Raw genomic sequence first — 26,655 nt, 5'->3', positions numbered from 1 at the left:
TTAGATAGAGATGCTTTGACTCTGTGTCTTAGCAGCATTACCTATTGGAGAAAAACACACCTGTAAGTTGGATGGGGTGGATACTTTGATAGTTGCCAGGGTAGAGCAACCCATGTGAACCAGGTTGATGGAGTCTCAGATATGATGCTGTTGCTCTGTGGCTCTGTGGGGGGGGATGTTCAGAAAAGGGAAAATGACAACTGTCTGGCCTCTGGAGTTTTGTCCAAGAGGAAGCTGTCACTGGCACTCCACCTGATGCTAGACACTTCAGTTTCTCTCCATATGCCACTGGTACCCTTCCAGCTGCTGCCTCACTGCTGGAGCCCACAGGGAGTGAGTCTATGTAAGTCCTAAGTCTGTTGTCAGACTTTTAAGAGGAGATGCCTGAGAATCCCACACTTTCTCCCACTGCCCCAACCCCCCCTGGTTTCAACAGGCAGAAGTTACAGGGACTCATTTTCCCGACACTGGAACCCTGGGCTGGGTGTTTTTGTGTGGGGTTGTGATCCCTTGCTCCCGAGGTATCCCTCCTGATTTTTATCCCCCAAATGTGTGTGTGGTACTGCCTGTTTGTGTCCATGTTTCCATATTCTCATCCCTCCTACCCATCTGGATGAATGTGACTTCTTTAATCCTTGGTTGTTGGACTTCCATACAGTTCAATTTTCTGATGATTCCAGGTGATAGTTGTTTTATAGTTCAGTTGTAATTTTTGCTGTGGTTGTATGAGGAGGCAAGCCATGTTTACCTATGCCTCCATCAGGATTGGAAGTCCCTTTACGATCCTAAGTTTTTCTCTGTGGAAAGGAAATCAGCCTGGCAAGATATAGCAAACAATGATCCAGTTCTCAGGAGAAGACTAAGCAAAGTGGACATGACACTTTCCTTTACAGGAGAAACTGCAGGACAAAAACCAATGGCCAGGAGCACAGGGCTCACTAAATTTATATATATATATAAATGATTTTATTCCAAAAACCTAATCAACTCACTTGCCTATGAGCAAGCTATATACTCAAATGCCTGTTTATGCCTCATTAGCCATGGTCAGTTTGTGTGAATAGATGATCTTATCTTCCTCAAATTCTGCTCCAATGCTCTTTTGAGAAATGGAAGTGTATGTGATGTAATTTTAGGTAACCATAAACCTTGGGTTATGGAAGGGCAATTATTTTTAACATTGTTGTGGGGTTTCTCCAGAGGAATCTATTGGTGTTTTAGGTTAGAGAATTTTTTATGATGTGAGATAACCTGTGGATTTCATGAACTTTAGTTAGCCTGTCCCCGGTCTACTCAAGGCCATCAACACTCCTGGGTCATAAGCGCAACTGTCCTCAGTGGAGAATGACTAGAATGGAGTGAAGAAGAATGTATTGTTTAGCTGGATATAATTTACAGTGATAAAAATACATAGTATAAACAAAGATGCATATTATGTGTGCCATGAAGCTTTTGTTATTCAACTGCAATTTTTTTTTTACTTCTAGTTTTTCTACCTACTTACAGCTGTGAAATCATATATGCTCATCTTATGTTTCTCAGAACTTTGGTGTATGTGTAAAATAGTTGTGAGTGTTAGAAGTGGAATACTGTATATACTCTTTCCATAGTCTACTAAAACTCTATCCTAAAAGCCCTCTGATTTCCATGGACTTGATAATAAGTAATTAATAGTCTAGGTGCTAGCATGGAAACCTCAGGTTTAACAACAGTAAACTTTATTGAAGCACCTGAATGACATGATTTTAAAAGGGTATCTGTCAATTGCATCATGGGATTTAAAAAGATTTTTTTAAAGATTTTATTTATTTATTTTTAGAGAGGGAAAGGAGGGAGGGAGGGGGGGGGAGAGGGAGAGAGACATCAATGTGCGGTTGCTGGGGGCCGGGGCCTGCAACCCAGGCATGTGCCCTGACTGGAAATTGAACTGCGATGCTTTGATTCACAGCCCGAGCTCAATCCACTGAGCTACGCCAGCCAGGGCGAGATTTTAATATATTAAAAATAATTTGATTTCAAAATCTAATGCACAGATGTGTAGACATAATTAAAATACTAATTTGCCTGAAAGATTATGTATGGAATTTACCAAGTACATTATTGATATGAGAAAAAATTATGAGAAGGTTACCAGAAGACTGAATGGAGACGTTCTTGAGTGCCTAGGACATCTGATAGGACTGGAAATCAGAAGTAGCAGAAAAATGACAGTGAAAATCATGAAAGAACTATTACTCCTCTCACTTATATATATGCATTACAGTTCATAAAATGTGGGTGCAGTAGGAACCTTGTTAAGTAAATCTAAAAGGTTTAAAATGTGTATTTTGTTTTATCATCTAAGTAAAAATGCAACATTATGTTGTTACACAAATGATATTAAATGGCCACAGAATGTGCTTCTAATCTATGGCCTGCTTTCCATTTCTTATGGGAGGAAAGCTCATCTTCCCACTCCTCAGCGTTACTGTTCCTAACTCCTTGAAACATTGGAGTACCTTTAAATTGTATTATTGTCTTTTTGAGACATAATTTGAAGTCATTTAAAATTATTATAGGTTAGCTGGTAAACAAATGCTTGAGTTATTTGGCTCACTGGTGTCCTCCTTGCTTCTCTCAGTCTCAGTGTCAATTCCCCTTTACCTCAGCACTTAATAGGTGATAAGGCAAAAAAATGAGACCATGGGAAGCGTGAACTAGCAATCTTTTCTTTTTGCCTGGAACTGGATCAGAATTGTAGCGAGAGGAATGCCGAAGAAACAGAATAACATTAATTTTGAAGTGATCTGTTCATTTACATAAACAGGTGACAGCAAGTAAGGAAATATCTGTCTTCAAGGCAATTGTTTAAAGTTGTTTATTGTTTTTGAGGTTTCTTTTTTCTTTTTTTGCAGTAATTTAGGCATGGGAAGCAAACATTAATTTCTGTAGCTATTTTGATTAATAATTTTTAATCTCTATTTTCATTCATCCCCCTAAAAAAGTGCAGAAAGATAAATTATTAGGTCTTTTATAATTTTTATTACTCTGAACCTAGCTAGGAAACTTTCCTAGGTGACGTATTGTTTTTTCCTCACAAGCTCACTACTAACTGAAGAAAAAGGACATCTGAGATGGTTTTCCAAAGGAGGATGGTATTGTAGTTCATATCTGTCATGGGAGAAAATGGCCACCCAAATATGAGGTCTCCATCCCTAGAACCTGTGAATATTACTTTATCTGGAAGAATGGGTTTGGTGGATTTAAGTTAAGGGTCTTAAGAGGGGGAGAGTGTCTTAGGTTATCTATGTGGGCCCTGAACGCAATCCCAAGTATTGTTGCAGGTGAGAGGAAGGGGAAATTTGAGAAGAGGAGAAGGCAGCGTGAGCCATGAGATAGAGACGTGTCAACGGAGTAAGGAACAGCAGTGGCCAGGAGACACTGGCAGTGGTGAGAAGCTGATTCTTAACCCTAGAGTGTTTGGGGCAAGTGTGACCTGCTGCCATCTGGATTTCAGTCCAATGACACCAGTTTTGAACATCTGGACCCCAGAATGTTGAGGGAATACATTTCTGTTGTTTTTAAAGCACCAAGTTTATAGTAATTTGTTGTAGCAGCCGTAGGAGACCTGTGCAATACTGTTGCCTTGCTTCTACAGTGGGGCAGTTAATCTTGCGACAGTTTCTTTGTTAAGGAGTCTTTGACGAGTAAATAAAACAAGTTGGAAGAAGATAGAATTGAGAGGCATTTCGTTTATTTATTTGGAAAGAGGAATGTAGATGTGTCATTGTCCTTCATGTTTACTTTGTTAACTGACCTTTTCTGGCTTTGTGACTTCTATTTCTGTTAACTAATTAACTGCATGTTGAACCATGACACATATCTTTGTAAAATAGCATTTGTAATAATGGGATAAGGATATACTTTCATAATGACTTACTGTGATTTCAAGACAATTTTTAAAATCATTTGAAACCAAAAACAAGCAATTTCAATGCATAATTGTGGTTCCATAATAGGTTTAGCTCGAGAATAATGAATATAAGTTATTAATTGAAAGTTAATTGGTAACATCGGCATGGTTTATCTTGTATTTTGGGTATTGCATGCTTCAGTTGACACCTATTGTGCATTTGGGATTTATTCGCACACCTCTGGGTCTGATAGTGTATTAAGTTATGAAGAATATTAATATTGCTGCAGAACAATTACTTGTTCATTTGCTAACTGATTAAAATTCATGCATAATTTATTGAAATGAATAGAGATTTTATAAATAAGCCTCCTTGTTCTCAAGGGCCAAAACCCAAAATATATATGCTAATATGAGTCTACTTTTTTTTACCTCCAACATAAAAAATTTAATATGTAGTAGTATATTAGTCTCATTAATGCTAGATTTCACTTCTTATAATCATGTTGTAAATCAGGGTATACGCTTCTAAGCCTCTCCTAAAGTTGCCACGTTTCCAAATGTGAAGCACTGTTGTGATTACTGAAATGCCTCTTTGGTTGGCTTGACCCTAACAAATGACAAGTAAAACTGATCAGAGTGAGTTGTTTCCATACTTCAGGCCAAGAACCTGATTACTTCAAACTCATTTCTTCATATACATAGAACACTAGTATTGAATATTAATTTTGGGTGTTTATATGCTATCTGAAGAAAAAACAAAACAAAGCAAAATAGCATCAAATATAGAATTTCTTGGCATATTTATGAGTGTGGAGTCTTTAAAAATTCTTAAAACAATCTTAGTTTACCAACAAACAAATGGTAATGCCAAGAAGTTCAATAAAATATTCAGGTTTACCCAGCTATTAGTGCATGCATTTTTGAAACTAGATCTCCTGACTTTAAATTCATGTTCTTTTACATGCCATTTTCTTAAAGATAGAAATGACAGAAGAACTATTATGCTTTAGTTTTTCACTTTTTGTAATGTTTTGTTATAGCTTTTTTCCTTTGTTCTCTCCTCTTCATCCTCTTTTGTTTTCCTGTTTTCTATGGCAATGCTGTGCAGAGTTTTGATGAATAAGATTAAACATTCAGTATATACTCATTAGGCCAGGTTTCAGAACACCCATGAGTTTATAGATTCAACAAGGTTTGCTATTAATTATTTATTGGATAAATCATTTCATCATGTTAATATCAGGTGTCTTTGTGCTGTTCAGCTGTAATGTGAGCGAGGCATTGCTGTTCTGGGGTAGAACTCCAGGAAGCTAAGAATTTAGTCTCATTTTCTACTTATATTGGTCAGTGTCTGAGCAATGTGGAATGAAAACAAATACTGCAGGTGAGGAAACTCAGTTGTAAAATACAGACTGCTTAAAATATATACAACATTTAGATAGTTTGGGAAGACGTTTGTATTTTTTCTTTATGTTTTTTTCTCTATTCAGTTTCATTCCAGTTAAAAGTTTAGAAAATTTATCAACTTTCTCTTTCTCTGTCTACCAGAACATTTGCATACTACAAATTGAAAAATGCTAGGCTGGTAAAATTTTGTTATATGAAACATCTAGCTCTACTATTCTTTAGCTAATAAATTAAAATTCTAAAGTATTTTGGTTGTATTTAATCTTTTTATTTTGTAACAAATTGGAGTTAGTTGTAAAATTGGATGTCATTTACCATTTACACAATTTTGATTATATTTGTTGAAATATATTTCAATCCATAAGGTACAAATTTTGTAGTGAAATTTTATAAATTGAGTGTTAAGACTACTTTTCCAAAGCAATAAAAGTAATTCTAAATATAAACAGCTTATGTAGCACATATGATACTCAATGTTAGTTTTGTTTTCACTTTAGACATGAGCAAAGTGAAGGACAAGTTCATGTGGTACTACTGATAAGTAGTTTGAAAGTAATGAGCCAGAATTAATGATGGGAATAACTTAGCATTTTTCAATAGATTCTTTATTTTAAAAATTCAGTCTTACTCATTACATACTCCCTCCAATCATTTATTCTTTATGACAGTATCTCAATTTTAAATAATGAATTTGAAAACATAATCTTGAAAAGCACTTTAGCCTGTGTAGAGATCCAGTCCAGCTAGTCTTACCTTTTAGGTTAAGGATGTTTGTGACTCAGGGTTACATAAGGTGGGAACTATATTTTTATACAGTCAGGGTTTAAAGGCAAATCCTGGCTGTAACTGAAAGCCCTTACTTCATACTAATCTGCATCAGAAGGTAAAATCTATCTACAGGTTTTTTTCCCTTTGTTTCTTATTTTAAGCATGCATTGTCATTAAGATAGAAAATCCATTTTTGAAATACACTGTATCTACTTAACTTTTTTTCTGTCTGTATCTTCTCCAATTTACTTATGCGAGGGTGGGGGACATACCTCGTGCAGTTATATTTAATAGTTCCTTTATATGATTGCTTTTACTTTTAAAAAATCTTAGCTTTATTGAGAGAAAATTCACATACTACAAGATTCTCCCAAAGTGATTTCTAGCACATTTATTAATTTGGTGGTTTCTGGTACGTTAAGAGTTGTGCACCCACCACCACAATCAGTTTTAGAACATGCACATCACTCTGAAAAGAAACTCCATGCCCACTAGCAGTCAGTCTCCATTTCCCTCATTGCCCAGCCCCTGGGGGCCACCATCTACTCTTTACATAGATTTTTCTGTTCCAGGCATTTCATCTGAATGAAATCACACAATATATGGCCTTTTGTGACTGGCTTTTTTCAACTTGTAATCAGAATTCATCTATGTTTTACCATGTTTCAGAATCTCATTTCTTTTTATGGCTGAGTAGCGTTCCATTGTACGGATGGTGTTGGCTTCTGTGTATCCAACAATTCCAAATGTTGATGGGTATTTGTTTTGTAGTTATTTATTGCAAAAAAATGCTGCTATGGATATTCATATGTATTCTTGCAGGTACAAGTGTCCGTTTCTCCTGGCTAGGCAGCTGAGTGTGGAATTGCTGGGTTGTGAGGTTACCCTAGGTTTCACCTTTGGGGATCTACCTGCTTTCCACAGTGACTGCTCCATTTTAGTCCCACCAGTCTTTTTCATGTCCTCGTCAACACTTGTTATTGTCTGATTTTTTTTTCTTTTACCCTTTCTTGTGTCCAGTGATGTAAAGCATATTTTCTTGTGGTTATTGGCCATGTCCCTCTTCTTTGGAGAAATAGTTGTTCAGATCCTTTGCCCATTTTTTCCTTGGGTTGCTTATTTTTCATTAAGCCAAAAGAGTTCCAGAGGTATTCTAGATTTGTTTTCATTCTTAAAAAAATAACCTTTGAAACAATGTTGAGGCAGTTGCAACTTTATAAGAGTAACGCCCTCCTTGCAGGGGTGTCCAAGCTTTTGGCGTCTCTGGGCCACACTGGAGGAAGAAGAGTTGTCTTGGGCCACACATTAAATGCATTGAAATATGTAATCACAGAAAAAAAAATCTTATAATGTTTTAAGTAAATTTTCAATTTTGTGTTGGGCCACATTCATAGCCATCCTGAACCACATGCGGCCTGTCAGCCAGGGGGTTGGACATCCCTGCTTTAAAGCCTTTTGGCTACTGGAGATGTTCTTTCGGACATTAAGAGAAGGCCTCGCCTGGTCACAAAGTAGTAGTTAGAATGTCTTTGTGACATAGCATGTACAGAGTTAGCACTGTGGAGATCTTCATAAAGCCCAGCACCAAATTGTAGCCACACTGTTGTTAAATAAAGAAGAAGTGCTTTAATTCATCATTCGTCATTTCTATAAGTTCAAATGTTGAAATAATGTTTCCTGAAGTTTCTTTCAAGTGAAATATCTAAGCTGTTCAAAATTAAATTGTGGTATACCTTTGACATTTGAATTTAATATTTGATGTATTGCCTTAATCCATGGTGCTCCCAAAGGTCAGTGATATGTGGTGAGTTGAGATTTTGCCTCAGTGTTAGTTTTAATTTCTTACACTCTGAGGTGGGGGTGCGGAAAGGAGTCAGTACCTGGGATTACCTTCTGACTTCTGCTTTATGCCTTTCTCCTTATTTCATCAGCAGGAACTCTGCAGAAGTAAAAAAAAAATACAGCAAAGAAAAAACGCCACACAGCCACATTTCATGAACTGAATGACGAGTGATAGCAGTATTCCTTAACCTGAAGATGTGTAAAGGTCATAAGACCTCAGGAAGGGGAAAGGGGAACTGCACTCTGTTAGTAGCTAATTGGAGCTATCCATTCCTAAATATTTCTCTTTATTTTACTTATTTACAAGTATTTTATAGTTTTGTTTCCTGGAGAAGCATGATTTTAATAAGAGAAGACTTATCATGATGGGTTATAGCCCATCTGTGAAAGTATTTGACCTTTAAAAGTACAGTTGCAGGACCACTGATGCCCCAGTTTTCTTTTATGTGTTTATTAGGTACTCCTAAATAAGTTATTTATTAAGCCTTTAGGCTTTGAGATCCAATAGTGTATTCCTATGTATTATAGTCTTTTGGCTTTTTAACTAATTAGGTTGTATATTAATTTCTCCTAGAACCACCAAGACCCATTGCTCCTCCGCAGCTGCTTGGTGTTGGGCCTACATATTTGCTGATTCAGCTAAATGCCAACTCCATCATTGGCGATGGTCCCATTATCCTGAAAGAAGTGGAATACCGAATGACGTCAGGTTCCTGGACAGAGACCCATGCAGTCAATGCTCCAACTTATAAATTATGGCATTTGGATCCAGATACTGAATACGAGATCCGTGTTCTACTTACAAGGCCCGGTGAAGGTGGGACGGGGCTCCCAGGACCGCCGCTAATCACCAGAACCAAATGTGCAGGTAAGACTGAATAGCAAGCCACTCTGCATAGTGACAAATTTGAGCATAAGACATACTATACATACAACATTGGCCATTCTAGTTATTAGGCGCATGATGTAATCACACTATTCTAAGAGTTTCAGGGAATTTGGTAAATTGTGCCCTTGGATACATCATAATCTGACCGTTTTAGGCGCAATGTGAATCTTTCTCTATTACTATTCAGTATTTATTTTGTAACCATAATCTTTTCTGGTATGTTAATTTTGATCAACTTGCCTATATTCACCCCCAAATCGCTGGTAGACACAGGTGAAAGTATTGAGAGCAAACCTTGGCAATTCAAGCAAGCACTGAATACCTTTCTCATATGTGGAAATGGTCTTCCTTGACCATCGCAGAGACCATATCTGATCACATAAGAAGTGTTACTTTGAACCAAGCCTTGGTGAGGCAGCTCTGCTGTTCAGGAAATCCCATGGCTGAGAACCAGGTCAGCAGGTTGACAGCCAGCTGTAGAACACACGGAAGCCTGCCTTTTGTTTTTAAGCCTTGTGATTGCCTTCCCCATGTCTGAAGTGTGCTGGTGAAGATAAAAACATATGGAGAAAACACAAAGAATAAAAAGTGAAATGAAAATTAACGTATAAACATACATCCTAGTTCCTTTTCCAACATATTGTTATAAGGGAAAAAATTGTTAGCTATTTGTTAGAAGCCACTGGAAAGTTTAATTGTCTAAGTTATTAACAGTGCATGTTTTTGTGCACTCTTTATTTTCTTATTGAAAATAGTTCAGTTGAAAAGACATTTTTTTAATTCATCAAGCATTATACTGAAACACCTGCAGAATTAATCCATGGATTTGTGCATCATGAACATTTAATGATCTAGGTTTTGGAAATTGAAAATGAAGACTGTGGGGATCTATGAAAATGTAAATGCCTATAAAATGTCTTTTGTTTCTTGAACATCTGTTTAGCACTGACAATATTTTGTGGCTACCCACCAAGAATACTGATCTAAGATCAAGACAAAACCCATGAAATTTGTTTATGTACTCTCATCATAAAATGTTTTTAATCTGGCTTAATTTTATATATTAAAATTCACATTAATTCATATATTAACATGCCATATTAATATTGAAAGATTTTCATACACAGGAAGTTTATCTGCTCAATCATTAGTCTCAATCATTAGTCTGAGATTTAGACATAGAGATTCTACTAATATGCTGATTGATGTTATGTGGCAAATTGTTCTAATTGTAGTGGGGAGAGACAAGTCCATGCCACAACCTCATCTAGCTGGAGAAAGGAGACAGTTTGGAAGCTGAGAAGTAGTTCATTCTGTCTTCCAAAATTAATATTCCATGATAACAGAAAATGAACAATGGGATTCATTTTACAGAGGATATTACATACACATTTTCAAGTAAAAATTACCTTCTTTTCTACATTTAATTTTTATAGTTAATATACAAATTAAAATAATAGTGGTAATTTTGTTATTCCAGTGTTCTCCCTTTTGATTTCCTGTGTCCAGACTTCTTTAAATATCAAAACTGCTTTCTTATTTTTATGTCATCAAAATAAACAATTAAGAATTAACAGTATCACACAATATATTGCTAATAATTATGTAATTTTTGTTTAATTTAGAAACTACTTGATGTTGGTTATTGGTGTGAGGGCCAATGGATGTTGCTAGTGAGTGGGATAATGTTTTAAAGCTACGTATGCTGTATTACGTGGATGAAAACAACATGTCAATAAGCATTAATTTATCCTCATTGAGTGCCCTTAAAATCCATATTGAAGTGCCGTTAAAATACATATTGAAATGCAATAAATATATGACTAGAAAGTGCTTTGAGGTATTTTAAGAATAGTCTTATCTGTGTGGGTGGGGATAGAATAACAATAACATATTCATAGCTGCTTTCAAATTTATAAATGTCTTGACCTTTTGGAATTATATTGGTCTTTTACCCTAATTCTTTATTTGAGAAACATTTAATTTGTGGACTTTGTAGCACAGAGCAATATCCGGCTCACTCATGGTTTTCATTTGAACTGCAGAAAGGTTTTTGGTTTTTAAACCTATCTTTCACATGTGGTAAGTCTTGTTCTCATGTTTATTAATTTATTAACGTCCTCATAAGTTGTGTTTGATACAGATTTTCATGGTTAAAAAAAGGTGCTTATAGACTAGATTTTTAAAGTACATTATAGATTTGAAAGAAACCAGGGTTACTATTTTACTAGGAATGTCTACTAATCTTGCCCTGTTGTTAGAAAAGGAGGGAAACTTTATAAAAGAATATATTGTGTTAGTTATTAAACTATCTTTGACCATCCAAAGTTGAATAACTGATAGACATTGAATATCTAAAACAGAATCAGTATCGATGAAAATTACAGTGTCCATTATCTTCCCTTCTTCATGATCCATATACCTTCCACCCAATTACAAGGGCCCTCACACTTCACCATCGTCGTCACTGGTCTCAGCCCAGGGTCCCAGAACAACAAAATAGAACACAACATATGCTAACTATGACATTATCTAGTATTTAGTATAGATTTCAGAAGCTTAAAGTTCTTCCCAAAATGATTGTGTTTCCACATAGGGAGTGTTCCATAACACTTAGGCCTTACTATTGTTCTTAATTATTGGTAATGAAACAATGTATTTTTGTTAAATAAACATGTATTACTTTAAAGTTGAAACTAATTCTTTCGAAAAGCAGAAGAATAAAATGCTTCCTAATCTGGGGAAATGATCCCTTTGAAGCCCCCAACACAGTTTCTGGAGCAGGGTCCACATAACTGTATTAAGCTGGGCAAGCCCTGAGCACTGGCTCTGTAACTCCTTCCATTTTAACCCGGGCTGGGAGAGTGCACCCTGTGGTTGTGGTGTTTCACCCTTAACGTCATGGGACTAAAAATGTCAATTATTTCACTGTAGCTATTTTAAGAGACCCTGCCTGGTAGACTACCAGAAAGCCTTAAAAACAAGTATAAAAACTTCTTTGCTGTGTTTGTATCTGATATCAATTTTATATGAAGTTCTTATAAATAACAAAAGAACGATGATTATTTTCTGCCTCTGAGAAATTCTGATTTTATTTTGGTGTATCAGAGAGGAACAATATTGATATTACATAGCAATTAAAAAGTACATTGGTTATAATTCTATGTTAAATATTCTACTTTAATGTATTTAAGCCATTGAAATTTTATTTCTTGCAGAAATCTGTCTATAAATTATTGTCTAGCAAGTTAAACAAATGGTTTTATTTATGTGCATCAGTGGTGCAATTTTGTATTTCAACATGCAATGTAGATTGTCATAGTTAAGTGTTGGTTACATGGCTTTATAATTAGCATATGAAGTGAATTTATCATGGTATTTTCTTTCCACACCAATCCTGTGAATTAGGTGTATTTTGCCTGTTTTGCAGCTTGTGAATCTAAAACTCAGGAAGAACAAAATAAAACAAGACTTGTCTGATATTAGACAACTTGGCAGCTATGGCTCAAATGCATTTGCTGAAAATGGGGTTTCACTTAAAAAGCCTGAATTCTTTCCCCTCTTTCTGCCACCGTAGGTGATCTTTTTCTTTTCATGAATAAATGAATGTGCAATAGATAGAATCTGGGAGGGATTTACTTTTTTAATAAAGAATATCTGCATGGATTCCCTGAAAAAATCGTAGTTTGACATTTGCAGCTTCACTTTTATTCACTCAAGTACATTCTGTGTCTTAAACATTTTAATCAGTGAAAGAAGCGTTAATACAATCTTCTAATTTATCTTTACCTGAAAATGTCCTACCTAGTTGCCAAAGCTCTTTGTTGGTGTTTTTTTTTTCTTTCTCTGTGAAGTGTATTAAAATCATCTGGTGAGGGAAATTACCTGCTTCAGGGTCTCGCGAGTTCAGAGAGGCGGTAATTACGGTCTCTGGTGGCTGTAGCCGCCTGCGCTCACCTCCTGCTCCCCTGTGCACCTGAGGGGTTCGATTAGTTCGCTCTCTGCTTACAGCCTGGCCTGTGTTTGTGTTCACAAAATGCTTCTTCAGGCATTTTATAAATTAAAAAAAAAGCATAAATATGAAGTTGTCTTAAAAATGAGAAATAATTCAAAAACTTCAGTGAACAATCAGAGAAAGTATGCTCTTTTTTTTTTTCCATGTGTCTGCTTCCCCTGCGTATACCATCTGGAACTGAAGCTAAGAAAATACAGTTTCTCTTTCTCTTATTAAATGGAAATAAAATATGCCATCCTCAGAAATTGTCTGCATCACATGCTTTGGCAATTGCATGTTAAAATTGCTCTTTTAAATTGCCTTCTGCTTCTGGGTAACCCATTGCAGCTCTGCTTTATGATTAACTGACATTTTAGCAGTATCTCCCTCATAGGAAAGGTGAAGAGTTCAGGGTGTCCGGAATGTAATATATTTATACAGTTGCAAAAACTACTTTCTACTCTTATATTGAAGTTCAATGCTCTTGGCAATTTTCAGTGAAACGTAGATCTATGAAGCAGTGAAAAGGAGAGTATCTTATTTCACACGTAAACATTTACTAAAAATACATTTTTTCTCTCCGAAATTCAAACTGGAAGGAAAAATCAAAACAAAACTCCATCATATACCAGAAACCAAAAGGTGAGGAATTAAATTTTGGCCTTATGGCTACAACTTCATCAGCAAAAGGGAACCATGTATTGGTTTTCACTGTGGTCCCAGATAGCTATCTGTCACCAAGACGAGGTATCACAAAACTTAGCCTCAAGGTTAAAAGAGAAGAAACCACTTTTGTAAGAATTGGCATGGTTTACCAGTGTAAGGGTGAAATCTCTGTTTTAAATTGAAGGCCTATATCAATACTTGTTTTAATTTTTAAAATAATTTTATTTAATTGTTTAAGTACAATTTTCTATCTTTTAGTCCCATCCCAGCCCACCCACCCACCTCCCTCCCATTTCCACCCGCCCCTAGTTTTTGTCCATGTGTCCTTTATACTTGTTCCTGTAAACCCCTCCCCTTTGAAATGTATTAATAGCTTATATATGGATGTCATGTGGCTTCTGTATTGTTACTGAGCAAGAATTTTAAAAGGCAATGGTATTATTTAGAAATTAAAAACAACAAAGGTAAAAAGCTATAAGAAAAGTAATGAAAAGCAGTTTTTCGATTTTTTAAAAAAAATCTAGGAAAGTAAAATTCTGTAATTTTTTTTCTTTTTGTAATAACCCAATTTTGTTTTTCAGATTCTATCAAGAATATTACAGCTTGAAATACATATATTTATTCAGAAAAAAACATTTATTGGCTTCTTTCTTTGTTAACAACACTGGGTTAAGTGCTAGGTCTTCAAAGTTATACAAGCAGTGCTTTCCCCTCAGGTCCCCAGTAAACACAAGAGACAGACCCATAAACAAAGAGTGTAAATACAGAGTGATAGAAATTGGGAGGAAGAAGCTGTTCTGTAAGGGGGTGTTTTAGATAAGCTGTGCCCAGGAAAGGGTGGCTTATAAACTGTCTCTTAAAAACTAACAGCAAGTTTTTAAGGCCGAAAAGTATAGAAAATAAACAGAGGGGAACCACGTTTAACCCAGCAGTAAACATTGCTGATGGGTTGGAGTTCGGAAACAGATGGGGCATTCACTGGCTGTCTCTGTGCTGTGGGAGAGCTGGGCTGCCGTGGCGTGTGGCCGGGTCTCACGTGGTCCAGGCTGCTATTCTGCTGTTTTTGAGAAACACACTAACATGACTAGATTTGCTTTTTAAACAAATCTTCCCATTTTTGAGGAAGATGAGTTTGAGTTAAGGAAGGACTAGGAGCAGAGAGACTATGAAAACATGCTTAGAATAATTTTATAAAACATGCTGTCTTCTTCTTTACTGCATGTCTCTCTCATTTTCAGTCAGAAACACAAAATTTGTAAATTCTTGGAAAGTATTGTCATTCTTAATAATCAATCTAGTTTCTATCACTAGAGATTTTAAAGATATTTTATAGGTGATCTAACATTTCATTGTGTGATTTACTTCTCTTTTTAAAAAGTATGTTTCCCATTGTGATTAACAAATGTGGAAAACGCTAATACAACACATCTTTTAGAGGGTTCAATGATGAAAGATTGCAGAGAAGTTCAAGAGCTACTCTGTATTTGATAAGATACTTAACATTTATTTCATAAATTATATTGAGTGTCCAAGTTGTACACTTAGCCACACTTAGGAAGCAGAAGACACAACATTAATAACACAAGATTCCCATTCTTCAGGGACTGACACTCTAGTGGTAGACCTGTAATAACAACAGAAACACCAATGATGTAACAAAGATAAGAAATACTTTAGAAATCCAGGGTAAAGAAGAATAATTTCTGACCAAAAGTTAATTTTCCTCAATGATATGTCTGAACACAATATTAACCTTTGTTTTCTGCATGGAGCTGGGTAACACTGTATGTAGCCTCCTTCCTAATTCCTGGACTGTGATATAATGCAGAAAACAGTGGTTAGCCAGTTGTTGCCATGAGGATGACTTACCTTCTTTCTTTCCTTTCTACCAACACTTAGGCAAACTATATGCCAGTTTGCCTATAACTATAATTCATATTTTAATTTAAATCATCAAAATAATTTGTTTGGTTTATTCGAATTTTCTAGGGCCCGTGGATTATAGAAATGTTATTTTAAGTTGCATAGAGCACATATATTCTAAATGTCCAGTGGGTGGGGGGAGATATATTTATAATATATTCAACTTCTATTAACTCTACTAATGGTCTGTAATGCTAGGATCTCCCAGCATAAGACTCATGAAAGTTGAACTAATAAGAAAATCATCTTTCCTCCTACCTATTTTTGTCTTTTACCCCTGGCATGGGATGTATAGTTAACCATACATATAGTTCCTGGAACATTTTCTTATGGGGAATATCCTTAGTAACTGTGTAATTAACTTTACTGAGTAGAGTTGGGTTACTTCGAGCTCAGAATTGTCTTCTAACTTACTTTTTTAATAGAAAGCATTTGGTAACCAGTAAAAATGACACTACTTTATTTATCTGTCGTACTTAACTACATGCTGAGTCTGTTAACGACATCATTAAGTACTCTTTTTATTGGCTTCATTTGTTTTTATTGAATTTTGCATACTACAATAAAGCTGACAGGTGGAAATGATTTGAATAACAGCATCAGTCCCATTAAATATCGTAGATTTTCCCTCTAGTCCTAGGTCTTTTTTTATATATTAGGAAGTAGAAATAAAAATAAAATGATATTTTAATATCTCAAATGATAATAATAACACAAGAGCATCTGAAGAAGAAAATGACTAGACAGAATTAAAAAGCTATGGATCCAGATGTTGAACACTAAGGGATGCGCCGAATGTAAGATGCGCTCGAGACACTAAACCTGCGAGTGTCAACCCTCATTGTGCTTCCACTGCGCATACTGGCCCTTAATTTTTCTTCCTTTTTACCCAGAGAATCTACCTCTGTAGATTTTGTCTTTAGTTGTCACTCCCTGTTTTTTCCTCCTGACTTAAGTTATAATTTGTTTTCTTTGCTGCAGAATAAGAAAAAAATTCCTTATTCAGGCTCTGGCAAAAAAAAATGCAGTCACATTTTTTGGGGGCAGGAGTATAGATTCCTAATTATTCTTGAACTCACTTATGCAGATCCATCTTAGTTGTAATCAGCATTTTTTGAGAATATTGGTCATTCTGTACAGTTTCTTGAATGGAAAAAAATGAGTTTATAAAGTATCCTATTTTCATTATTTAACTTGACTCTTAACTAAATCTGAAGATTGGATTATCATCTCAAAGTCTTGCTTTCTGGTCTTCACTGTCTTTCTACAAGATACAGCCTCATTATACCAACAAATGCTGTAGGGATGGCTTTCTGTTTTTCTTCTCTACCAACCTGTATATAAACTGCAGAGAGGAAAAAAAAACCATATTCCATGGCAAAAGATAATGAGTGAGCTCTTATCTTATTTGTTCTGTTATATTAAACATTGTAATCTCCATAAAAACTTCAGAAGGGCAGAAATCCATGCCTTTTTGGTCACCCAAAGAAAGATATGCGCAAATTCGGCTGTCACAATGTATGACATGGCCTAAATATCACTGAGTGATGTGCGTTTTAATTGTCGCAGACAGATCATCTGGGCAAAGTTTGAGTTCATATAGCTCACCTTTCATTCTCTGGCTTTGTTATTATTTCCCACCTCTATGTGGTCCTTCACAACAAAGGAATAACATACAGTGAGAAAAAAAGTTTATCTTATTATGGTACTTTTAATCTGGTACTGTTATATCCACCCCAGAAACTATACAAACATCATAGTTTTTGTCTTAATGTTACATGTGAATCTATAATACTTTATTGTTAAAACAAGGTTTTATTTTATATATGCATAAAAATCATAAGAACCATTACATGGTTTCCTTTTAATAGTAATTATAGAAGGAAATGAAATTATTTCTGTTCCAATTTTTAGGTATTTCTATACATCAAGAGCACCAAACATGCTTGCTCATGATTCAGGATAATGTTTAATGGAAACCACAACACATTTCATTGTGAGAAGTGTTTTCTTGCCTACTATAGACATTACACATGAATAAAGAAATTGATATCTAGTTTTGAATTATAAATAGCAGAAATTTTTGCTTGTTACATAGTGCATTAATTTTTAACTTTTTTCGCCATCCAGTAAATTATTATAGTGTAGAAAATTTAGGAACATGTTTTAAAGGTTCAGTTTATCCAGGATTGAACAATGATATCTTAAACGTTTCTTCATTTTATCACCTTTATATGATGACATTTTAAAGCACAAATTGGTATGTTGATGAATTTGTGATTTTTGAAGAAGGACATTAAAGTTCGCTCTGGTATTTTAAGGATTACAAAATGAAGACAACAAGAGCTGTTCTCTCACCGGATGAACCCCTTCATGGACTGTCACGAAAAATACGCTGTAGGGAACGAAGCCTTCTTCTTTTTTCAACAAAAACAACCTGTTGATACGAGAGTGTGGGCATAGGCTCTCTAGTTGGTTGGGCCATTGGTCCTGTTTTCCTTAATTATTTAGTCAATGAATTTTGAATTCTTATCAAATTCTAAAGTAGTAGAGATAAGATAGTATTTTTCTCATTTATCTTGTTTTTAAAAGTAAAATTAACAGGTAACTAATATGTAGATCCCCTTCTAACAAGTGACAGAATGTTGAGACTATATCGTCATTCTATTTAATTTTGCTTAAATAAATCTTTTTAACTTATTCCCACCTCGCATAAGTTATATCAGTAGAATACAGAAAGCTGCTTGATTTTCAAAGCAGTATGGAGAGAACTTCTGCTCTGAGTCCTCCTTCCATCTGATTCAGATAACCCTTTAACCTCTGCTTCTTCTTCACTCTGGTTTATTACCCACAAAGGGAACATTCATTTTTTAAGGCTAGATTCCATGAATGATCTAGCTACTTTGGGGAAAAAGTCAGCTCTTTATATTAAATTAGTATTTGATATTTCAGCTTAATTAAACCAATTTGGGTTCTCTTTTAAAAGTTTTAATCAATATTAGCAGTTTGGATACCACCTTAAAATTATATTACTGAGGAATACTAAAAAAGCAGAATCATTGTTTCAGAGTTCCCTTTCATGTTTCTCCATCCCTCCTCTGGTGAGTGCTGTCTCCTGTGTATTGTGTGCACTGTGCTCTCTCAAACAGTCAGCCTTGCTCTGCTTGGGATGAGGAAATGCACTGGGGCTGCACTAACTATCTCTAAGATGGAAGTCCCTTGACTGAAGTCCCAGACTTTATAAACAGCTCATTAGAATTTACACACCCAAGTCCTTTTTGTAAATTATGCATAAGAAACATTACACCAAATTTCACAAATTGAATTTTTTTAAAAAGCACTGCAGTAAATATCTATACAACTATCAGCATTCTTGTCAGTGCACTATTATTTTTTTCAGCGCCTGTGGTTTTATTGTTTGTTGTAAAAATAAGATATGTGCAGTATTATGTTCTGCTCATTGTACTTGCCATCATATCTCATTTCCTATGTTTCTACAGGACATTCTAACACCTTTAATGGTTGCTTAATATTCTACTGGACATATGTAGCACTAGAGTATATTGAACCGTTCTTCTATTACTAAAAGTTTGGACTACCTCCAATGAATCAGTTATTTTACATGCTTCAATGAGAGTTATGCATGTATCATTATTTTGTACATGGTGGAAAATTTCTTGACAAATAATATTCCATTGTTCTCTCTTCCTGGCATCAGCAAAGGCACACATGAAGTCATGTAGTTTTAGTGTAAGAAAGTACTTCATAATCAAGTCCAACTCTCACATTTACCACCATTTTGGGTACTTGGTCTCAGTAGTGAAATAATTTGATCAAAATCAAACAATTGATTAATGAGAAAATCAAGACTCACACTGCATTTTCTGTTTTCCTTTACATGAGCATCTCCTATGTGGCAAACGCTGCCTCCACGCGGGGTATTGTGAGATGAAGACTCTGCTCTGCAGCCACTCAGTGTCGAGAGAACCATAGCCATCGCAGTTCCCATATATCAAGTACTTACTTCGTGCCAGGCACAAGCTCTTAGCTTCAGGTCCAGGCTGCCTGAGTGCATTTTTATGCTGAGCAGCCTAGAGAGGTTAGAAGAGGGGCATGTAGGTAAATAACTAGACCAATAAGTGGTATAATACATTGTGCTTTGGGCTCTATGGGAACACAAAGAATCTTTGAAGTATGAGAATTTCATAAAGCAGCAGATCACATCATTAGTAGTGATAAATTAAGGTTCATGAGTCAGTAAAATCGTACTTACCACTGGGTAAGTACAGTCTCTCTAATGTTTCGTATTGTCATCTGTAAAATAATGATCAAGAATTGAACTTGCCAACTTGGTATTTGTGAGATAATTCATGATGTGCTAAAGCTGAGAATTAGTTGTTAAATTTTCAGGAATTTGCCAGCTGGTTGTTAAATTATTATTAAAAAATAAATATACAAACAATAATATCAGTTATATTTTAAACAAAAGTAATAAATACTCAAACCTTCCTTATTGTTTCAATATACTGCACCATTATTTATGTTCTTGAGGCTATTTATGTCTATTTTATCTGTATGTTGAAGATACTATATCATAATAAACTAATGTTCATCTCTTCTAATTATGTTTTGGGAGTATTACAGCATGGAAGTTGGCAAATGCTACAAATCTGGGCTTTTTCCTTCACCTCACCACCTTCTCTGTTTTGGGGAGAGCTGAAAGCATTCTAAATATGTTAAGCATTTCCTGCACACCACTGGAGATAATGCATACAAAATGTTTCCTTAGCATATATACCACAACAAAGATTAGCCATTACTGTATTGCAAGCCATTTCATTAAAAATAATTATTTTGATATTCTAAAAATTACTAAAATGAAGAAAATCTAAAAAGAATGATGCTATGATCCACCCATAAGCCTACCTCTGTAATGTTTCCTTTTGCTGTACTTGCTACCTCACATACTTATTCACCTATTTACCTTTTATTCATCCAACATTCCATGTTAACTTTTTTATATAATATATTAAAATATTTTGTTTAGTGTAGTGAATTTTAAAGAATAATCAGTTTGAAATGTTCTTATTAAAATGTTTAGAATGATTTGGTTTTAAAGGTGATTCTGTAGTGGTAGTTTAGGAAAAGGACTGAAAGATTTCAGGGAGATTAGAAGGCGACCACATCAGTCTGAGCAAAAATTGATCAGTGCTTGAAGTGAAGCAGTGGAGATAAGAATTCCAATGAGGTGGCCGAGTTGAAAGAGATTTGAGTGGTACAATCAATAGAATTTGGTGACACATTGTAAGTGACTTCTGGCTTAGAATATTTAAGGTATAGTGACAGGTTTCAAGTTGAAAGAGTAAAACAGTGGGGAAAGCATTAGAAGTGAAGTAGCTACGTTTAGTTTTACAAGTGAGATATTCGGTAGGTAGTTAATATTTTGGGTCTTTACGCTTCAGTAGGGAATGTAGAGAACAGAGTGTGCAGATGTGGGTGCCATCACCATGTCATTGTGTTGTCAGAGTCATGGGTATGCTGTCCTTGAATTAGAAATTTAAGTAAATCTTATTCAACCATATTTAAAATATTATTCTCTTTTTTTTCCTGGTGGGTGGAATCATACTGCACATATTAGTATCTTACTGTATGAACTCTACAGATTAGTGAAATTGTTCTTGTTTTTACATAGAAACAACTTTAAAATATGTAATGGCTGTTTTATGTTGTCAAATGCATTAAAGATGTTCAGGACGTGCTTTATAAAAACTGATTAGTTTGTTGAATTGTGACATCCATTTGTGCATCTTAAATGTTCCCCATAATGGGCAGGTAACAGCACAGAAATAAGGGCAGAATCAAAATGTGGTTTAGTGTTGGTTTTCTCTTGCTGATCTTAGGTGAACTTACAGATAGGCTCATGCTGTAAAGTGTTCTATCTTTATTCCGGCATTTCCTCTGACCTCCCATGGTACTTCACCCTCACCTCACAGATTCGTGGTGCTCTTACGCACAATGGGCACCCTACAGGTACCTCCATACCACGGCAGGAGAGGATCATGATCGCGTGTCTGTGGGATTAGCAGCAGGACTGGCGTGCTCATTCTTTGGGGTGATAGTATGAGACAGTGTTGCACTGATATCTTACTGGAATTTTGAAATATAAAAACTTATTTTTCCTTTTAATTAGTATTAAGTTTTACACTTCAGTGCAAATAATTAGTTTGATTGCACCCTCAAATCAGAAGCCTTTGTAAAACAAACTTAAGTATGTAGACTTTCGAAAGATACCAGAGCAAAAGATCAAAAAGTACCTGTGTACTTATGTGAAGAGCAGACAATAAATGTTTGCACTCTGTCCAATTTTAGTGGAATGTTTTTATAAACTAAAAACTGGGTCAGCAAGACTGAGTTTGTATTATAACATAACAGTACTAACATCATCTTAAGGAAATGATCTACAACTAACTTACAAAAACAAAAAACATGGAAAATTTTTAGTGATTTACTCCTTCAATGGTCCCTTGGTCTTTAAGTAAAATGCAGAGTAAATTGGCTAGGTTACTAGGGTTTCTACTTTTTTTAGCTGATAACTTTTTCTCTCAGTTATAATATTTTTATGATTGTAATTTTGTAAATAATCAGGAAGCTTTTAAAAAAATCTGTGTTTAGCCTAATCAGTTATTTTGTTGTTTACAATTTCAGTGAAAAGATAATCAAAATGCATTCACAAATAGGTTGAACAGATCCTTTATTATTTTTTAATGAGATGAGTTAGTATCACCTCATATTATTATATTGCCTCTGAGACAAAGTGCCAGATTTGGAAATCTAAGCTCCTAGAAATATGTTTTGACACAATCATATATACATATCTTTTTAACAATGAAGTTAAAATTGGGTAATGTTACTATTATCTTGAATTTAAAATCCAGAATTGATTTGAGGAAGAAATTCTGTTAGAAATATTCTTTTAAAAAATAAGAAGGTGTAATCACAGTCCTTTTATATACCTGTCACCAAACATCTGAACAGTAGAGAAATAGATATGTTCTTGCCTGTAAGCAGAACAGTAGAACAGAGCTTCTACATTACAAACAGTACATAATACTTTAATTTTCATGGGACTAGTAAAGCATTTGTTATATTGTGGTTTTTAGCAAGAAACAGTACATATATCTTCCATTAAAATATATATTCTTGGCTTGGACAGGTGATATTAAAGAGTGTGGAGTGAGAAATCATTTGGCAGTGTAACAAGGCGCAATACAAGTGCCTACCTTGAAAGTAAGAAAGGAGAGAGACATTTTCCAATACTATCTACTGTTAAGGTGCTCGCATTACCCCTAAACAAACTGGTGCTTGGGGCAATAAGCATGCACTGTCTTTTTTTTTTTTCCTTCCTAGCACTAATATGCAAGTGCAATTCAATCTTTTTGACAAATACTGCATCACTTCCATCTGGGCAATTTTCGTCACTCAAACCCAGTTGATGTATAAGTAGCTGGTGACACGCTGGCTGAAATGACTTTGGATTAACTCTATTGAGGAAAGTAAAATTTCATGTAAGGTGTTATCTTTCGTTCACTTCCCTTTCCTTCTCTCCCCACCTCACCCTACCCTCCCTTTGCCCTGAGTTCAGATTCAGTCTCCTTGCCTGTTTCTTTATAAGCTATATCAAGCCAGGAAATGTTTTACCCAGGAAAGGTAGCTTTCCTTAGAAGAGCATAGTTTGCTTCTTTGTTTTATTGTTTTCTCAATTGTGTGTGGCTATATCCATGCATGCTGGTGCACAATTTAAGCAATTTAAAACTTTTTGCTCTCTTATGGGGGGCTCTTTTTCTAAAAAACAGCAACAACAAAAACTGTTATACAGTGTTTGTAACCCTAGACCAGTGATTTTCAAAACTTTTAATCTCATAACACCCAGACTAATTAGTAAAGTTCTGCAACATACCAAAAATATATTTTTTAAAGATTTTATTTATTTATTTTTACAGAGAGAAAGGGAGGGAGAAAGAGAGAGAAACAGCAATGCATAGTTGCTTCTCACATAGCCCCACTGGGGACCAGGCCCTCAACCTAGGCATGTGCCCTGACTAGGAATTGAACCAGTGATCGTTTGGTTCACAGCCAGTGACCAATCCACTGAGCCACACCAGCCAGGGCCAAAAATGTTTTTTTTTTCCTCTCTGACAAAACCATTTACATAGGATGGCTATTATTGTGTTGTCATCTTTTTATTGTTGTTTGATAATCTAAGGGAAAAGAGGTCAGTGCCCCTGACTAAATAGTCTGGTACTGCATGTTGCAAAATTCTTGTGGCACACTGGTTGAAAATCTCTGCCCTCGACTCTTAAAGTCATTCATAATCTGTCAGTTGGTATGAAATATGAACATTTTGCCTTTAATTTTCTACTTTTGTAGTTAACAATTTTGTTCTCCAAAGATGCCCTTTGCACTCATGTGTGGTTTGGATGTAGTTGTTTCCTTTTTTTCCTTCTTTAGTTGTTCCATCTGTATCTCTCATGGAATTGAAATGAGAGGTTTATTGCATTATTATTATTTTAAAAGATGACTCATGAATTCCCACTGCTAATTCCCAAAGTGGCAGTGCTGACAAAGAGGTCATTTCTTTGGTAACTTAATATGTCAGGTAAGATCTGTTTGTAGTTTAAAATAATTGAGGTAGAAAATATAATCTTTAAAAAGTGCAGACTACAATGAACAGTTTTCTTTAGTTCACAAGTAAGATTTAAAGGAATTGCCCACGTCTTCAGTCTCTGTTTCATTCCCTCCCCGTAGACTAGGCTCTGCTGAGTAAGAGCATAGAAATAGTCATAGATATTGTTATAGATATGGGTACATACAAATTAAGTGTAGACATAGATAACAAAGACACCTATGTCTGTCTGCCCACTCAGTCACTTGTTTGTGGCCTGCAGGGGAGTTTCGTCCTCCCCAGATACACCCCAGCTCCTACAGGCTGCCCTCAGGAGCAGTCTTGCTCTACTTTGTAGTAGTTGTGGCATGAACTTCCTAATTATATTCCACCTAGTGTTATTTAAAATCAAATTTCTAATTATTTTTTAAACAATACTTCAAGACACCTATTTTGCTAGTTAAAATTTGTCCTTTAAATAAATTTTGAATTAAAAAGCAATTAAAAAAGAAGAAAACCTACTATAACTTAAAAATATTCATTCACTAGGATTTAAGCATTTACTTTGCCACTGCTAATTTATTCTTGTGTTTCAAATCAAATGCAAATTCTTTTCTCCAATATATATTGTTTTGAAAAGTACATGGAATTTTTATAAAAATGTTTACATGTATTACCTCAATTGTGATATTAGTCTTAAAACAATGCATACAGAAACATGTATTTTTTAAACTAAAATGGCATATAGTTTTAAAAATTGGAAACTAAATGTTCAACATTAGGGAAAGATCTTATAAATTACAAATCTGTATTAAATGTTTTGTAGCCATTTAAATTATGTGTAAAGGTTTAATTTGAATATAAGATAATGTTAAGCAAGAAAATCAAAGTATGATTAAATAAGAATAAAAATCAGGTAATAATATTATATATAGTTTTCTTACTTCCTAACATCATTTAAAGCTATTCAGTTATATAATTAAATATTTATTGTAGAAGAAAATTTACCCAAAAAAGAAAATAGAAATAGCTGTAGACACAAATTTAACTAATTCATGTTATCTTAAACTTTCTGACTTTCGTTTCTAAATCTTTAAAGTTAGGATGAATGAAAATATTAAAAAGGGTCTATTTGAGGACTAAATATCCTAATGACATTGCAAGTTAACACTGGAAACTTATTTCAGGATACATTTAACCCGCACATATCTATAAATAGGTATAATTGAGCATTTTATAAAGTCATGCACTTTGAACCATGCAATTATTTTAGGTTTTGGCTGATTTTATTTGTAGCAAAATCTCTTTTTTCCATTTTCAATCAAAATGCATGAAAGACCAGCCCTGGCTGGTATGCTCAGTGGATTGAACACTGGCCTATAAACCAAAGGGTCTCTGGTTTGATTCCCAGTCAAGGTACGTGCCTTGGTTGCAGGCCAGGTCCCCAGATGGGGGTACATGAGAGGCAACCACATATTGTTTCTCTCCCTCTCTCTCTCCCTCCCTTCCCCTCTGTCTAAAAATAAATAAAATCTTTGAAAAAGGCATGAAAGAATGAAATTGAACTGTTATTGATTGGGAGATGTCACAAGATTCACTCCTAGCATTGTGCTTCTGTGAGAACACATTTTCTAGCACTCACGGGTCACTCAGCACCGTTTTCATTCCAACAACTTAGTCTGAAAAGGATTTCAACTGCTGAGTTCTGTTTTCACTTTTCAGGTATAAAACATATCTCTCTGCTTTCATTTTAGAGTGTTGTTTTAAATTAGACTCTTAGAAATTTCAAAACCAAGTGTTTGGCCTTGGCCTAGAAGTTACTTCTATTTTTAAAAGATAGGTTGTTAGTGACAGTGACTGCACTGACACATTTCTATTTAGTACTTAACCTTATTAAATGCTAGGCGAGGTACAGCAGGTAGAATAAGGTCCTAAATTGAATTTGGGGGAAAACATATAATATTTAAAAAGCAAATCAATAAGTATATAATGAGAATCAAATTCATGAAATGTCCATTCTACTTTTAAATTTTACTAGACCTACTAGAATACTTAAGAATGGAGAATCTTAACTACAGTTCGGTTGCTTGGTAATTTAATGTTCCTGAAAATCACATAGGAATAAACTTTTATAGAAACCTTGTTAAAACCTATTTACCTTTGGGTAGTAATCATGTAATGTAAAATATAATTTACCTCTCTTGGAGATGGAAGACAAAGTCAATGTCAAATGTCTCAGATGAAAAAGACACTAGAATAACAAATAAGAGACTAATTTGTTCAATTTAGAAGTGAATCATCACTGTCCTTTCTCATGTGAAATAGTAATGCAATAAACTTTTAAAAATCTTCTGGTATAGTTTTTAGTTTAAATTTGTATGTTTAAGATTTATTACATTTGTCAGAGTAGATGCTGGCAAAGAGTATGTTAATATAATATTTACTATTAAAATTAGAGTATTTTTTCTTGGTATATATTTCTGTGACATTTTGCTTTTCTCACTGACCAAGTCATAATAATGTTGTGTTATGTTTTTTCATATATGTGTTAATGTGTAGGGCATAATTCTGGCTATGTCTCAGTGAAGACATTGAACTGATCCCAAAAA

General features: G+C 34.9%; 1 protein-coding gene across 4 annotated transcripts in view; it reads left to right on the top strand.

The window, feature by feature from the left end:
* Positions 1-26,655, top strand: part of PTPRK (protein tyrosine phosphatase receptor type K) — a 487,814-nt gene that overhangs the window by 289,034 nt on the left and 172,125 nt on the right. For all 4 annotated transcript variants that reach the window (XM_045842702.1, XM_045842700.1, XM_045842699.1 and 1 more), the window contains exon 7: positions 8,487-8,780. In XM_045842702.1, coding sequence (XP_045698658.1) covers positions 8,487-8,780 — 294 coding nt within the window. The remainder of the gene's footprint in view (positions 1-8,486; positions 8,781-26,655) is intronic.

The sequence above is a fragment of the Phyllostomus hastatus genome, unplaced genomic scaffold, assembly GCF_019186645.2.
Source record: "Phyllostomus hastatus isolate PE091 unplaced genomic scaffold, TTU_PhHast_1.1 phas_contig_40, whole genome shotgun sequence".
NCBI lineage: Eukaryota > Metazoa > Chordata > Mammalia > Chiroptera > Phyllostomidae > Phyllostomus > Phyllostomus hastatus.
The sequence above is the reverse complement of the archived record's forward strand: the minus strand, read 5'-3'. Positions and strand labels throughout refer to the sequence as shown.